Source organism: Typopeltis vanoorti, chromosome 14, assembly GCF_054136105.1.
Source record: "Typopeltis vanoorti isolate ZY-2024b chromosome 14, IOZ_Tvanoo_1.0, whole genome shotgun sequence".
Lineage (NCBI taxonomy): Eukaryota > Metazoa > Arthropoda > Arachnida > Uropygi > Thelyphonidae > Typopeltis > Typopeltis vanoorti.
The window spans coordinates 99,629,100-99,646,665 of record NC_143562.1 but is presented as its reverse complement, the minus strand read 5'-3'; the positions used below and the strand labels follow the sequence as shown (position 1 = coordinate 99,646,665).

Here is a 17,566-nt window from a genome sequence, read left to right as displayed (position 1 = left end):
TTTGTATTTGTCTTTTTTCATTGAGAACAGACGAATCTTCTTCTTTCACTACGCGTTATTCCCGCTTCCTATGAAGGGTCCGCATGTTACTTAGATGCGACTACTTGTTAGTACCACTCCCAACCGACCTGTCGCCTAGTTCGCCTCTGGGTGGGGGGGGGGATATATTTTTGGCTGTAGAAGGGTATGTTCCCGGGGCCGGTTTGCGGGACGTAAAACGCCAAATAAACTGGCGGAAAAAAACCTACTGCCCGCACCCGAGACCAGCTAACTTGGCTATGCCTGAGGAAGATCCTCAAGTTCCTCACGTTGAAAGTTTATTTTTCACTTGGTTAGAGTATAATAAATTTAGTTTAATCCTTTATCCAAGTGTGAGCAAACAAAGTTTGCGCCTGAAAGTATCTTCAGGACTGGGGTAAGGTGGTACAACACCAGTGCACTCCTTGCAAAGGTGGAGCAAGCTACCAACACTCCTATCTCAGTATCTCCCATAATGCAAAACACATCTCCTTGCAGATATGTCTAATGTTATGCATTAAGGGAAGGGCCACAACCCAGACTAGTTTCGACCTTTATTGAGGTCCCTTCAGTGGGAGCCAGGCCCAAGTGGAGATACCAGGCAGAAGCATTAGCAGGTCATCACTACCTGTAGGAGTTGCCAAATGGTGTGCCACCCTTTTTTAATAAATTACTCTGGATTTAGAGAAAGATGTTGAAAGTTTATTTTTCACTTGGTTAGAGTATAATAAATTTAGTTTAATCCTTTATCCAAGTGTGAGCAAACAAAGTTTGCGCCTGAAAGTATCTTCGGGACTGGGGTAAGGTGGTACAACACCAGAAAACTCCTTGCAAAGGTGGAGCAACTTGGATAAAGGATTAAACTAAATTTATTATACTCTAACCAAGTGAAAAATAAACTTTCAACATCTTTCTCTGAATCCACAGTAATTTATTAAAAAAGGGTGGCACACCATTTGGCAACTCCTACAGGTAGTGATGACCTGCTAATGCTTCTGCCTGGTATCTCCACTTGGGCCTGGCTCCCACTGAAGGGACCTCAGTAAAGGTCGAAACTAGTCTGGGTTGTGGCCCTTCCCTTAATGCATAACATTAGACATATCTGCAAGGAGATGTGTTTTGCATTATGGGAGATACTGAGATAGGAGTGTTGGTAGCTTGCTCCACCTTTGCAAGGAGTGCACTGGTGTTGTACCACCTTACCCCAATCCTGAAGATACTTTCAGGCGCAAACTTTGTTTGCTCACACTTGGATAAAGGATTAAACTAAATTTATTAAGTTCCTCACGTCTTCGACGGGAATCGAACCTGGGACACTCCTTCCCCAGGCATATGGTTGCAAAGCGCAAAGCCACTAGGCTAACTGCGCGGACAATTCCATTGAGAACAGACGAATGATGACCATGAATTACTAGATAATATGTAGAAAATATGGATTATACAAACCATAGGAATTTAGCATCAAAAACATTTTATAGTATACATTTCATTATTATAAGTGGCAACCTAGTACTCCTTGTCTAACACAACCTGATATTAGATGACTCCTAGAACTAGATTGTTATTGATTAGCTATCGTCCAAGGCGCATTATGACAATATTCGAAAGAGACAATCTCAGTCTCTGATGAATCAAGACACTCAAAATTGTCAAGATTCACTCATTATAAATTATTTTTTATGTGGTTCCCACCCACGAAAGATTATTAGTAAACCTATAGTACATTCGTACCGTGGTAGCTATAACTTGTATAGGAATAACATAGAGTATGTGACTATTGAAGATATAATAAACGAAAAGTAAAGACCTTGTGATAGAAACATATTTCTTCCATTTATATGCATGCTACAAGATGAAATTACGAAGATTCAGTCTGATACATTAGAATTTGTGAAAGGCTTAAAACCAGTTTATGAAAATGGATGATGCAGTGTGTAAAAGGAATAGGGATAAGATCATTAGACAGACAGTATCAATTAACTTTCAACAAAAGTATTGATAGAAATAACTATCGTCACAGCTTGACAGTGAAGGTAAAACGTCTCAAAAAGAAGAACAATATTTGAAGAACTATCTTTAAGGGATCGCCAGCTCAGTAATCTATCTTATCCTAAATGGCAAGAGAGTGGGGGAGAAAAAAAACTGATCTTCATATGATGCGATGCGTTTTATTTATTACTTTTACATGCAGTTATTATAAATTGATAACTCTCATGCGGAGGTGTAAAGGTGCAAGTTCCCTCCCGGAAACTCGGGGTATACATATATTTGCAATGTCATACATAATTGTCTTGTCTTAAGCTTTTCACGAACCATTGAGGTTCTTTCCCATTGAACCCAGGTCTTTCCGACCAAAGGGCTTCGTCTATACCGATTGAGCTACGGAAGCTCTATTGAATATAATTACTGCTTATTATTTGACATGTATTTTAAACTGGGTATATTAAAATGCATATGCCAACTAACAAAGCAATTAATCAGTAATCATATTTATATAGTAATAAAGATAGTGAATAAAGAAGTGAATTATAATTAAAAGTTATCCATGGCACAGAAGCAAGAATGTCAACGTTCCATTCTAAAGTCCGACTCTAGTCGGAGTGGAGCTATCAGCAAGCAAGCAAGTAGGGTATTTTCTAACAGCAACTCTGAAAATCTACCGTAGAACTCACATTTTTTTTAGACAGTAATAAAGATTAAGAACTCGATAATGGCAGCAGTTATCTGCCATACTCTCGTCACTCGTAAGTAGAAATCACTGTTAGCTAGAAACTCAGCTATCGGTAATGACTGTGAAACTGACAGCAAACTCTGGTAATTAAAACGCATTAGATTTGTTGTTTATTTCTTAATAATTATTATTTAGTAAATGATAATAACTTTTCTTTAGTAAATTTGAATAACCTTTCTTCAAAAAATCATAAACTTTTATTAGAAAATAATGATAAAGTTTCCTTAGCTAATTGCTTTTTGTTTTACTTTCTTTTTATTTTTAGCTCTCATGGATCAACAAGGTCAGTTTATCATCTCTGGACAGTGGCGAGTTGATCAGCCAGGTGATTATCGAACAGACAGTTTTAATATAACATATAAAAGAACATGGGATAATAATGAGAGTTTCTCAATTTCTGGTCCAACAACACAACTTCTACATGTCTTGGTAAATATTGTATTACTTCCTATATAGTCATCATGCAAATAATCAGAAAAAAATTACAGAATGTCTCCATTCTCTAATTTTAGTTTAATGCCCATTACATATCAATGAATGGCCATTAAACTAGACCAGAGGTGGGTAACGTATTACTACGCCATCCGAATACTATCTTCATTAGCTTCTTTTGCTCATATTTTCCAAATCCATAACAAGAGCGTTGTCAGTAACATTTATGCTTCCTGAACAAGTTATTTAAAATAAAATAATAAATAAATAAAATAAAATGAAACAGAATGCCACTACGTTAAAGTGCAAAGTTATGGTTGAATCCACACGGACTAGAGCGTATATAATTGGATTAAACTGGAGAATATAAGCGAAACGTTTTTGATGCCTAAGAAACAACACCAGCACTTTTTTATGTCACCAGATTAAGGTAAAATTGTGCATGGTGTGACCTGTTTGCAGGTCGCTCTACGAGCACTTTTACGTTTGATTTTTGAACAAACAAAACGTTTGCCCATCCCTGGCTTAGACTATTTAAATAAGATATTATATAAAATGCATACATGCATATCTATTTACCACACCTGGCTTAGAGTATTTAGACAAAATTCTTTACAAAATGCACGCATATCCATTTATCACCACTCGTATTTTTGATTACAAATTGTTTTTGCATAACAGAGTTGTACATTAAAGATTAACTTTTAATGTTCCAGAGAGTTAACAACAGCTTTAAGTCAGCTCTTTAACATGTCTTAGATTTGCCCAAGTTCGAAAGAGTCGAAAAAGGAGTCAAGAAGGCAAAATTGTTCTGCTTCATAAAGGCAATAAGACTAATGCTTCGAATTAGAGGCCAATCTGTTTGTCTGAAGTTGTGGTAAAAGTGTTAGAGAGTAGTGATAAAGAGAATTCAGAACTAGGTTGATGGACTGCTAAAGGAGAATCGTGTTTTAGCAATCTACCAAGTATATATTTAAACTGGAACAGATGGGACTTGGAGACTAGCTGTCTGATAGGTATCAGCAAGTTATGGATGGGGGAGCGATATCCCAGAAGAGGAAAGTCACTAGTGGTATGCCCCAAGGGTGTGTTTGGGGGCCAGCGCTGTTTCATTTGTATGTGAATGATGTGAGAGAGGACTTGAATGGTGATATACAGTTGTTGCAGATGATGCAAAGTTGGGAAGAATTATGAGAGTAGAATGGATGTTGTAGCCTTGAAAAATAGCCTTTCTGAATGTGGCTGCGAGTTCAACTTAGCAAAGTGTAAGGTTTTAAAGTTTGGGAAGCATAGATAAAATGCACAGTGTCTTATTAGTGGGGATATCTTAGAGGAGGTGGAGGATGGTGGATTAAAAATCTGACTGTCCTGTAGAAAAATAAAATTTACCTACCTGTGTCAAACAGTAACTAATTCTGGAATCGGCTAATAAAAGGCCTAGGGAGAAAAATTACTCTAGGAGGTGATTAGAACTTAGGTCTTTCTTCTGCAGGCCATCAGCATGGAAGTTGTCATGAGATGCACAAGATTCGAAAAATAGCTATATTTAACTAATGTAATAAAACAAAGCTACTAATCATTAAGAAATTGATAATGAAGATAACTTTTTAAGAAAAGTTGGAATGACTAATTGATATTTCAGTGTAAAGCATTATGATAAAGAGGATTAGAAATTATTATAAAGTTTCATAATTATAGTTAATGTACGAGGGACGTCCAGAAAGTGAGTTCCGATGGGCTGTCAGAGAAATAAAAATATACTTACAAAAAAAATATATTGGAAATTTAAAGTAGACATCTTTCACTACTTTTCTACATAATTTCCGCCATTGTTCAGGCACTTATCATAACGGGGCACCAAGAGTTGTATACCTTCGTCGTAGAAGGTTGCCGCCTGTGACGCAAACCACATATTGGCTACTTCTTTGACCTTGTCGTGGTCTTGAAACTGCCGGCCACCAAGGAAAGATTTCAGATGTTTGAACAGGTGAAAGTCGCTTGGCGCGTGGTCAGGACTATATGGGGAATGATGGATTTGTTCCCAGCCAAAGATGCGAGAAGTTGTTGTGTTACGCCGGCCGTGTGTGGGAGGCGTTATCATGAATCAAAACAACGCCCCTGGTAAGCATGTCACGTCGTTTATTCTGGATCGCACGACGCAGTTTCTTAAGGGTTTGGCAATATGTGCATCGATTTTACATGCGGCGGGCGATTCGATTTTCTTAGACATTATAAACACACACCAAGAAGAGTACGCATTGCCAGATGGTGTTTGGCATCTGGCAAATTGCCAGATGGCACCAACTGGCATTTGCGTACGCAAATGCCAGTTGGTGCCATTTTCAGGCGCTGGTGCCTGAAAATGGCACTAACGCCTTGATAATGAATAAAAAAAACTCAGTACGCATGCGCAGCGCTATAGTGAAAATATTTAAAAATGGGACTTACTTTCTGGACGTCCCGTATATTAATAAATTTGAAAATCTGGATCTGGCCCTGCACGTGTGTGTGTGTGTGTGTGTGTGTGTGTGTGTGTGTGTGTGTGTGTGTGTGTGTGTGTGTGTGTGTGTGTGTGTGTGTGTGTGTGTGTGTGTGTGTGTGTGTGTGAGAGAGAGAGAGAGAGAGAGAGAGAGATGAGCGTGTGTAAAATTGACATTAGTATGTCAATTTTATTGCATAAAATAATATCTTCTTGTGGATTATCACAATTATTTTTATTAATCCCCTGTCTTACTGTAAAATTAGTTCGACTGGACTACTTTGGTACGAGGGTGGTCTGAAAAGTTCTCGCCCTCGACCAAAATTTAGATGCTTATGACAGATGTTGGTACATCTGTCATAAGCATCTAAATTGCAAACCATTCTATCAAGTAGTTTATTTCATACAGCTGTATGAAGCAAAAGCGTTGTCTGTATATATACCCCTTGAAATGGATAAAATTAAGTATAGTGCAGTTATAAATTCTTTGTAAAAGAAGGTTTAAAACCAAAAGAAATTCATTAGAAGTTCATAAAAGTTTATGGGAACTCTTCTCCTTTGTTTTCGACAATTAAGAAATGGGCTGTTTAGTTTAAACGTGGCCGTACCAGCCTTGAAGATGATCCACGTGAAGGACGTCCAAAAAGTGTAAAACACCAGAAATCATTGATCAAGTGCACGACATGTTATTGGATAACCGGCGTGTCAAAGTGCATGAAATTGCAAAGACTATAGGCATTTCAAAAGAAAGTGTAGGATATATTTTGCATGAAGAATTGAAAATGAAAAAGCTTTGCGCAAGATGGGTGTCGTGCTTGCTCACAGCAGATCAAAAAAGCACTCGCATGAAAATCTCCGAACAGTGCTTGGAGCGTTTTAACAAGAATAAAACTGATTTTGTGCGTCGATTTATTATTATGGATGAGACTTGAATTCACCATTACACACCATCCAAACAGCAGTCAACAAAGCCGGTTGTTCAGCGCCAAAGAAGACAAAGTCGATTCCATCAGCAGGAAAGGTCATGGCATCGGTGTTTTGGGATGTTAAAGGCATTTTGTTCAGTAATTATCTTGAAATGGATAAAACAATAACCGGGTAATATTATTCCGATCTTTTAAACAGACTAGAAGAAATAATTCGTGAGAAAAGACCCGGTTTGCAGAAGAAAAAATCATCTTTCATCAGGACAATGCACCATGCACCTGCCCACAAAGGTGTTTTGGCAATGCGAAAATTAAGGGATCTGCACTATGAGTTTTTGAAACATCCACCCTATTCCCCAGATTTGGCTCCCTCTGATTTCTATCTCTTTCCCAAATTAAAACTTTTCCTCACTGGTCAGCATTCTTCAAATCAAGAGGTGTTGCAACTGTAGAGGGGTATTTTGCAGATCTTACTGAGAACCACTACAGGGATGGGATAATGGCGCTGGAGCATCGCTGGAATAAATGTATTAGTTTTAAGGGAGATTAAAACTAATACATTTATTCCAGCGATGCTCCAACGATGATTCACTTACGAGGGTGGTCTGAAAAGTTCTTGGCCTAACAATGAAAAATAAAAATAATTTTGATATTATAAATTCGTTTTTTCATTGTTAGGCCAAGAACTTTTCAGACCACGCTCGTAAGTGAATCATATTTCTGGTTACTCTGAAATGAAAATTAAGACCGCTGGCTGCAGTTAGCTCTCCAATCAGCTTACGTGATTGCACAACAGATTTTTGTGGAACTGACTGTGGGATTATGGAAATAATTGAAAATTTTCATGATTACTGCTGATGCAGACTAGCAGTATATTCCTATAGTGGTCATAGTAATCGAAATGAAAATATCTCTTTATTTAATGTAGCGTTTAATATACCAAAATGCCAAATAATGTACTTTATGTGGCTGTTTATTTAATTCTAGGTTTTTGGGAGTGGTCAGCTTCCTGAAGTTTATTATGAATACTGGATAAAGAAAGACAATCAGCATGATCCCAAATATTTATCTCAGCTTGATCATCCAAAAAATAGAGGAAAGCAACCTGAACACCATAATCAGATGTATATTAAGAATTCTCAGAGTTCATCTCATACTGCAGAAATAAATGGTGGCAGTCATTTCGCTTTAAACAGATATATGCCTCGCAGATTTCATGACCGTATAGAACCAGGTGTACTTCCAGGAAAAAATAGAATTATAAACATGAAGGAAGGAAGAAGTATTAACATTCCTGATTATTACAGCTATGTGCATCCCAAAGAACCACAAAATATGGAAACAGAGTACAACTTGTCGCCATATGAAATTAAGTTCGATTCTGCGTTCCCTCTCAAGCGATATAGATATCATCGAACAGAGACACCGCCAAGTATTGTTAGGAGTAGAAATATAATAAATAAATATTCGTTCCTCAACCGCATGCACAAATCAAATTCCAGGCGCATTCGCAATGGAGCGAAACTGCTTTATGCTACAAGAAGAAATAATGGAAATCCTAGCAAAACATTCAACAATGATTATTCTTCAAGAGTCAACAAAATTAACGATGCAGCAAATATGAAAGGTAAGGTTTCATTTTGCACTTAGCAGATACTTAATGTATTGTTTACGAATGTTATAAACTGTTATTTTGAATTTAAGTTAGGTATAAAATAAATGGTTATAATAACAGCTGACTGACGAATACATATGAAAAAGGTCAAGGACAGGAGTTTCACGCAAAATACGGACTCCTCCGAGTGAAAATGTTTTATAGTCAGTTGGCTTTATAATGGGAGTAGAGAAATGAACGGAATAGCATAAAAATATTCTTAAAAGAGTTATTAGGTCACAGCCGCTGGCTGTGACCTAATAACTCAAATTATTCGTAATTAGTTAGTTACGTAATTAAAGAGTTAACATAATAAGAAAGGATAATATGCAAGAAATATATAGTATTTCTCATGATGCAAAGAGCATGCACACATGGACTCAACTACTCGCGTGCGTGTGAGTGTCAACAGCTTACAGGATCTGGTGTCCTTTTATTACTATTATTGTTATTATTTAAACAACTCCAAAGAGTTCAAAGACTCATTGCAAGAGTACCACAGTAACCATTATTCACTCCCAGTGATTTTCATATTTCTCTTTGAGTTCCTTCACTGATAATGCACTTGCAACCATTTCCAGTAATGCATTCCATTTATTCACCACATTCACAGAAAAAAGTTTAGTCTTCATATTCCTGCTAACTGCATTTTTACTTAACTTTCAAGGACGAACCTTATCGATCTCATGCATCAATCATATAAAACTGTCCCTTTGCACAGGCTTAGGCGTTGGACGTCATTTCTCTCTTATTTTTAAAGGCATTTTGAATCCGCTCTTATTTAGGTCTCAGCACTCTTATTGACTGTGCTGAGACCTAAATTAAATAAGCTTTTCAAATTGAGTGCTAATTCTTTTGCATTCCCCAACACACGAACCAATATCCATTCTAATCTCTGGGTTGTATTCGTATCCCGATTGAGAGATAGCCTAAGTGCCTCAAGTTCAACTGGTACAAGTCACTGCGTTACCTCCACCTGGAATACATCCTTGCAAAATGATGGGTTTTCGTTATCATCTACAGTTATTCTACCATAACTGATCTTTTTTTATAAGTATCCTTTGTATCCCCCAGCCTATAGCAGCAACCAATTATATATTTTATCTTTCTGACCATTGTCTTAAACTAGATGGCATAAAATGTGTTGCCTCTGCTCATAATCGTGCTACTGTCTTCCTGACAAACCTCCACTTTTTATCTTTTACACTTGATCGTTTTAATTACATTCTCCTAAGTAAATCATGTCTTACTAATGCCAATAATTTTTCATCTAATCATAATGATCAATGCTTAAAGCTCCTCGCCTTCAAACTTTTTTGTCCAACAAATTCACTCCATGTACATCTAAGAATTGCACATTCACTTACAATTCATTTCTACCATACTTGGCAACACACTTACACCTTCAATTTCTCACTCTACTTTTGCGATTCTTTAAGTTCATACACTCTCGTTCCATACTACTTGTTCCATACTCTTCAAATATTCATACTTGCAAAAGGTATCTCACTTTTCCTTTATGCATCTCTTCTTCTTCTTCACTCCCGGATGGAGTTCATTAGATTAATCCTACTCTCGTTCAGTTCCTTCATTCATCAGTAATAATTTGTTTATTCATGAATCAACAGTTATACAGTAATGATAGTAATAACAATAGGTTGCTGAACGGAGAACTATGCAGCTGTTTACGTGAAGACAAACAGTTTTAGAAATTGCAAATAGCTTGAAAATATTACTGTATAATAACAATATGCAATACTCTATCCATGGATGTTAGGTTGAGCTTGTCACTGCAGAGTAATCTGGTTTAGTTAAAATTAAAAAAAAATTTTAAATTATAAAAAAATGAATGTTATGATAGGGTGTTTAATCCTATCTGCATAGTTTGTTATGTCTGTTAATTCAATGTATTCTATAGTCAGTTTCTGTTCGTCTTGTGGAATGAAAAACCCTGCTAGAAACTAACTTAACTTCAGTTCAATCGAAAACACCGTATAAAGGCTTTTCCATTCCTGGACAGTATTCAATCGTAAGTCATTTAAACCAGAGAGTATCGTCGTTATCGACTGACATAGGGAAGCATGTCAATGATAATAATAATCACTGATTTTTTTTACAGGCAAATGTATCAAACAGTGAAGGTTTGACATACTATTATTATTACGTGACACCTCCAAGGAGTCCAAAGACTCACCGAGGGAAGGCACCCCACTACAATTCTCCATCTCCACCAACTACAGCGAACCGCGTCAACTACACCAACGCCATCTACTATCCATCACTAGTATTTTCACAGACAATCACAAACATCCATTCCCACGGCGTGATTCGCTGCTGCCTCGATCTGCTGGAGAGCGGATACGCTAATCGCTCCGCCACCCAGGCTGGCATGCAATGCACTTGAAATATTCAGTATTTTTATACGCTTACCTAGTATTTAAATAAGCTTGGTTATTTAATGCAAATTGTTTAAGATATTTGATATGATTATTTTTAGAATTTTAAATTACTTTCATGTTTATATATTAGCAGTTCACCCCCCTCCTCCCAGCTGTGTTGCGCGCGAGTTGTGCCTCAAGAGGACGGTACTGCAATTTAGTGCTATGCTACATAACTTTTATTTCGGTTTGGTGTGCGATTATGAGCATTCACGGTATTCATTCCAGTTGTTTCTAATTACACTAAACACTCTAATTACTCTAAGATGAAAAGCCAAACGGCTATTTTTTTTTTTTTCCTGGCGAAGTTGATCAGTTAATGGGATAAAAATCCCTTATTGTTTTTCAGCCAGTAAGCGAAACAAAGATCGAAAACTACGATCTGAACGTTTCATGCCGACGAACTGTCAGCGTATCCAAGCGTAAATGACCACTTGGTAGTGCCACACCACGGCAACTCGTTGCAAAGGTGGAGCAAGATCCCTCACTGTTCTTGATATTTTCTCATAATGTAAAACACACAGCTCTTAGGAGATGTAATACTGTTTTACATTATGAGGAGAGGTCACTACCCAGACCGGTTTGGCACTACCAAGTGGTCACTTACGCTTGGATACGCTGACAGTTCGTCGGCATGAAACGTTCAGATCGTAATTTTCGATCTTTGTTTCGCTTACTGGCTGAAAAACAATAAGGGATTTTTATCCCATTAACTGACTCTAATTACTCTATTTTTCCCTAAATACAATAAAAATTTACTCCGTTTTGCTTGCATGTGTGAAGTATGGTGCTTGGGATAGGGATAAGCGTGTTTCTATATAAGGTCATTTTCATTCTATTGCCAAACTATCAATATATACTCGATATGAATTGGAAAAATTCTGGTGTCCTTCCTAGTCAAGTACAACATGAGTTCGATTGGTCGCTTTCCCTCGCGAACGTGTTGACTTCGCAGATACAATGTTCATCAAGGAAATAACACACACACACACACACACACACACAACACACACACACACACACACTTCTTGAACCGTAAATCAAAAAATTAACAGAATTACTAGTTTCTTTTCACCTTCCACAGTTAAGAAATTAAAAACAAGTGAAAAAATTAGGCTGCGTCAAAGGCTGTTTTTGTTCATGGTGGTATCAGTGTGCAACAGCAAGGAATGACTGGCCAAGTTCCTGTACTTTTGATTGTTTGGAAGTGCATTCTGTAAACGAATAGAAAGAACTCTTGGAATGGAAAGGAAAATGGGCATTAAGTTTTCTAAAGAATGAGCAACAATGAAGTTACCTTTTTGCAGAAAGTAAACTTTATCAGGCGATATAGGCAAATGATTTTTTTTTATTAAAAATAAATCACTATTTATCCTGCTAACAAAGAATGAATATTGGAACCTGTTTTTTTTAACCAAAAAAAAAAAAAAAAAAAGACCACTAATAATACTAATACTGTTATAAATAATAATAATAGATCAACGAGTAGAAAATATGACTGAAAAACAAACAGAAAATCGTAAGTCGAGATACACAAGTCATAAAAAGCTTCAAGGATACAAACAGAATCCAGTTATCGATGGATACTCATTTAGAGTTGGCATTCCCCCCCCCCCTCCCTCGAGTCGTCTCAAAATAAAAGGCGTCACCAGATTAATTTTGTTTATATTTTTGCAGTTAAAAAGCATGATGAATTAGTTCTCAACAAATGCAATTAGAAAGTGTGTAATTAGTTTAGTCTTCGTATTTTTATACGGGGATATGATAGGCATTAAAAAAATAATAAATAAAAATAAAATATATATAAAAAGTAACTCCATGCTTTCTCTAAATATCAATCCATATCTCCTTCTACAAAATACAGAAATTAATTTCACGCTTTCCAGTTGCACTCCTCTAAGCGGCTATCCATATTCCCTTGTTGAAAAACGAAACAAAAATAAATAAACGTAACTAATCACATTGCTTCACATTTTACACGAAGCCAAACAGCAAACTGCACCCTCTGCACTGGGTCACCATAGACCACGTTAAACTGGATAATGTCTAGGGCAGTGGTCTTAACTTCTTCGAAGTCAAGGAACACTTTTGATTCTAAGAAAAATTTGGGGAACACCAAAAGCATTAGGGTCATAAAACTAACAATAAAAATATGCATAAACTTGCCTTTTATAAAAATTGAACTTATTTCAATGCGATACTTGAGCTTGTCAGCTTTTTCAGATTTCAGCAATAAGAGGTCTAATATGTGATATAGCTACCCTCATCTCTTTGTCTATATTAGTAAGTCTTTGACACTTTTTTAGTTTTTATACTGGTTGATACTGAGCATTGGCGTACCCAGGGAGGGGGCCAAGGGGCCCTGGTCCCCTCCAAAAGAAAAAGAAAAAACACTAGAAAAATCTTTTCTAATTCAAATTCTTCTTCTTTTTTTTTAATTTATGTTGTGTCGTGTCTCCTATTTCTCTGCTACTTATGAATTAGCGGTCACATAAGGTGGGAATGCCTTATAGCTCTCTGGAATCCTGGCCGCTGTGAACGCAAGGCGAACGAAGTAGTGCTCGGGAGCTACTTCGTTTGCCCGAGCAGGGCCAGAGGACATAACTGGTATTATGTACTGGCGATCAGTGCAGATGCTCAGCCATAGTTCGTATGCAATGCACAGTGTGTATTCTCAAATCGTCTACTCAACCCCCGCCCCCAAGATTAAATCCTGAGTGCGCCACTGATACTGAGAAATCGAGCTCATGTTGAAAACCGTAACATTTTTAGTGCCCTTGTGGAGAGAGCGGGTATTCGGCTTGAACAAAAATCCAAAATTCCTCAAGAGTTATTTCAGAGAATTTCATTATTAGAGTACTATCCGTTGTTAATTAATTGTTCTTCTTGTAACAAAAATTCACAACTCGATATGCATTAACTGTGCCAAATAGATTTCGTATCCAGTCATAATTGAATGTATTTAAGAAAGGAAAGTAACTTGAAATCTTTCTTAATATTGTTAATGTTTTGTTATAACGGAAATAATTCCCTCGACATTTTTATTATGGGGCGAAGGAAACATATCTACTGAATTTTTTTCTGATATGCGGTTTTTTATGAAAAGCTGACAATTTGTCAGTAGATGTCAAAATATTTTAATTTTTCCCTTGGATATTTGTATTAACGTTTAAGTAATTAAAAATATCGGCTAAACATGCCATTTTAGCACACCAAATATCATTTTGAAGACATCAAAAGCATCTGTACCTTCATTTTGAAAAAAGGCCAATAATTTTATGCTGCTAACAAAATTCGGAATAGCACTTACCCTAGATAACTACCTTATTTCAGTGTGAAAAAGCAAAAATTTGTACTTGGCTTCTATAGATATGCAATTTTTTTTTTTTTTTTTTTTTTTTATAAAGGTATTGACTTTATGTAATTTGCCATATTTACAACTTGGTCTAGTACAGGTTTTAATATTGCCGGTAATATTTTTGAAAGATGTCACATGATATCTTTTGAAAGATGAAAGATGCCATGATCCGCCGGTGAAAGATGTCATGTGACATCTTTCACCGGCGGAGGAACACTTGTAAACAGTTCGCGGAACAACACAAGTGTTCCGGGCACCACCGGTAAGAACCACTGGTGACCAACTGTCCCGGATTCTAGAACATTGGCATTAGAATATAACTCTGGTTCTTATTAGGTTTGAATCATTCCTCTTTAAATACCAAATGTAGCATATCAGCCAATTTCTTACCTTTCAATGATAACAGCGCAATTCATATGAATTGGAGCTCGTTATTTGTTTTTGAATGAATCCATTTCCAAAATCGGACTCTTTCCCTTCAAACGGGCGGTTTGTTAACATGGCAGTCTACGGGAGACCGGAGCGGACGCATTTTTATGTGAGAGGTACCCCGTGTTCGTTCGCAATCGGATGTGACGTCACCAGAGGGGGGATGAAACCAGAAGTTACGCCTAGTTGACGTCGCCGTGACGTGCAGTAGTACGGGAACTTGCGGCAGACCGTTGGTTTGGTTAGGTTACGTTCCAGCGAGATGCTTTCCTCTTCCTAACCTAACCTAACCTAACCATCGATTATAGTTGAGTAGAAAAATTGCATTTGATTCGGTTAGGTTAGGTACCTAACCTAATCTAACCTAACCTAAACTAACCATCGATTACAGTTGAGTAGATAAATTACATCTGATTCGGTTAGGTTAGGTTAGGTACCTAAGCTAAACTAACCTAATCTAACTACTGCACGTCACGGCGACGTCAACTTGGCGTAACTTCTGGTTTCATCCCCCTCTGATGACGTCTCATCCGATTGCGAACGAACACGGGGTACCTCCCACATAAAAATGCGTTCGCTCCGGTCTCTCGTAGACTGCCATGTTAACGAACGCCCGTTGGAAGGGAAAGAGTCCGATTTTGGAAATGGATTCATTCATAAACAAATAACGAGCTCCAATTTATATGAATTGCACTGTTATCATTGAAAGGTAAGAAATTGGCTGATATGCTACGTTTGGTATTTAAAGAGGTATTGATTCAAACTTAATAAGAACCATAACTCTGAAAACGTCTGGTATTTTGAAAAAAAAAAAAAAAATATATATATATATATATATATATATATATATATTTTTTTTTTTTTTTTTTTTTTTTTTTTTTTTTTTTTTTATTGTAAACATAACAATCTTATATACAGGATTAACCGGTTTTTGGTTCTCTGCAGTCAGACAGAGAGGTTACATACTCTTGTTGAGGTATGTTACATCGAAGTCACTTATAAGGCTAATTATATTTTTTTTTTTTTTAAATAAATTAAAGCCATTAAGAGTTATTTTAACATGATAACATAAGATCTTGTTTTAACATAAGAACATAAATGTGGAAGAACATAGAAGTTACTATTGCACAATATTATCTATTAGCATGAGAGTGCCAGCTGATTAACTTTCGCACTGTTAAGCACAACAATCCTTCTTTCTTCCCCCTTTCTTTTTTTTTTTGGGGGGGGGGTAAAGGTGTCACTTCTATGCTGGAAATTGGATTATAATGCAGTCGCCCTGCTCAGCCAGGAGTTGATTCCGTGGATTCCATTCTTGGTGGAAAAGATCTAAGGTGTTGTTTTGCCTATGGTAGTGATGTTCGTGTAGGATCCGACATCTCACCTTTTGTTGGAAGGCTGCAGTGAGTTGGTCAGTTGCCTCTCTCTGTGAAGTTGCTGTGCTGTCTGGTCTTGTATGTCTGAGGTAGAAGTTGTATATTACCGCTTTTGCGGTGATGAAAAGGTAATTGCAGAATGAATGGTTATTTGGCTCCACATGGACGAGATTGAAATATTCCTCTTCTGTATGAAGATTACCACAGGTAAGAGCTGCCGTTTCCCGAGTCAAACTGATTAATTTAGTGTTGACTGGGCATTCCAAGTAGACATGCCGGACCGTTCCTAATTGGTAGCAGAAGAGGCAGTTATCTGAGACGTTTGAGTTAAATTTTCGTAATATAGTAGGAGTAGGTAATATATTATGCCACATTCTCCACTGAATATCTGCGTCAGGTTTGATGGCTCTTGTGCGATATGGTAGATCCCATTGAAATAGTGTTTGATCAGATGATGCAGGATTTTCCATCAAAGTGCTTTGGTTTGACTGTTGTGTTAGGGTGCTGTAGATCTTGTTGGTGTTGCTGGGTGTAAGTTTCTCCCATGAGTTATTGGTTTTTATCAGAAAGATAGGCGCCAAAACTTCTGAGTTTGGAGGAGTAAGCCCCACTTCTGTTATGCTATCAGGCATAGCGGCTTGAAAAGCGGCCTTTACGGTGTCTATCTGCTCAGACTCATTCCCATATTCCAGGTTTTCGAGCGAATTTGGAAAGCGCCAGGTGAGGCTTGGAGAAAGAATGTCACCCAAGATCCTCACGTTTCGCCAGCTCCATGGAGGAAAGAAAATTCTTTCTGAGTGATCGGGCTTCTTACCATCGTGTTGTGAAAGATGGGTTCCATGAGGATTTCAGGTAGGGATGCTGTCTTCACTGTGTGCTGGAGGTTTAGCTTCTTCCATCGTCGAAGGGCGTCTTTGTAGAAGTTTGTTAAACTTACAGGCACTTGAGCTGTTGTCATTCTTAAGGTGGTGGAGAGAGAGAGACCTCTAGTGGCAGAAGTGAAAATATACTCAGTGGTACACTTGTGTGATATTTCCTGTTGTAGGGCATTTATGAGAAATCGAGCGCGGAACGTTGTTATCCTGTTGTCAATGGAGACCAACTTTTGTCCTCCATCTTTGAGAGAAGTACATAGCTGGGAGTAGGAAAGCCAGTTTGTTTTATTCCATATGAATCGATATATGGTTGACTTTATTTGTTTGATGAATTGAACTGGTGGCGTAAGGATCTTTAGTGTATGCCGAAGGACACTGGTGGCTATTTGGTTAACGATTATTGTTCTCCCTCTTGTGGAGGCAGAGGCTCGTATTGCTGCCCACTTTCCTAGAACTTGCTTGAAACGCTTGTTTAGTGTTTCCCAGTTCTTATCCACATAAGAGGGTGTGTTTCCTAGGTAAATCCCCAGGTATTTGTTTCCCTCTGTGGACCAGGTACCAGACATTGGGGAATCGGTTCGGTTTTTCCATTTGCCACACCACAGTCCTATGGTTTTATGTGTGTTTAGTTTGGCTCCTGAGGCTGCCTGATATTGTTGGTATGCCACTTGTATGTTATGAAAGTCCTCTTCTTTGCGGGCTATAATTGTAACATCATCAGCATATGCTGTCAGGGTTATGGTTTGGTAGGGAAGTTTAGGGCGGCATGCTTTGAGCAGCATGCTGAGTCTACACAGAAAGGGTTCGATGGCAATTGTGTAAAGAGGACCGGAGAGTGGACAGCCTTGTT

The 17,566-nt window shown here is 37.6% G+C and overlaps 1 protein-coding gene across 2 annotated transcripts in view; it reads left to right on the top strand.

Annotated features, from left to right (window-relative positions):
* Nucleotides 1-17,566, top strand: part of LOC150099803 (uncharacterized) — a 159,779-nt gene that overhangs the window by 106,605 nt on the left and 35,608 nt on the right. For both annotated transcript variants that reach the window (XM_090403391.1, XM_090403390.1), the window contains exons 11-12: nt 3,015-3,178; nt 7,574-8,213. In XM_090403391.1, coding sequence (XP_090259517.1) covers nt 3,015-3,178; nt 7,574-8,213 — 804 coding nt within the window. The remainder of the gene's footprint in view (nt 1-3,014; nt 3,179-7,573; nt 8,214-17,566) is intronic.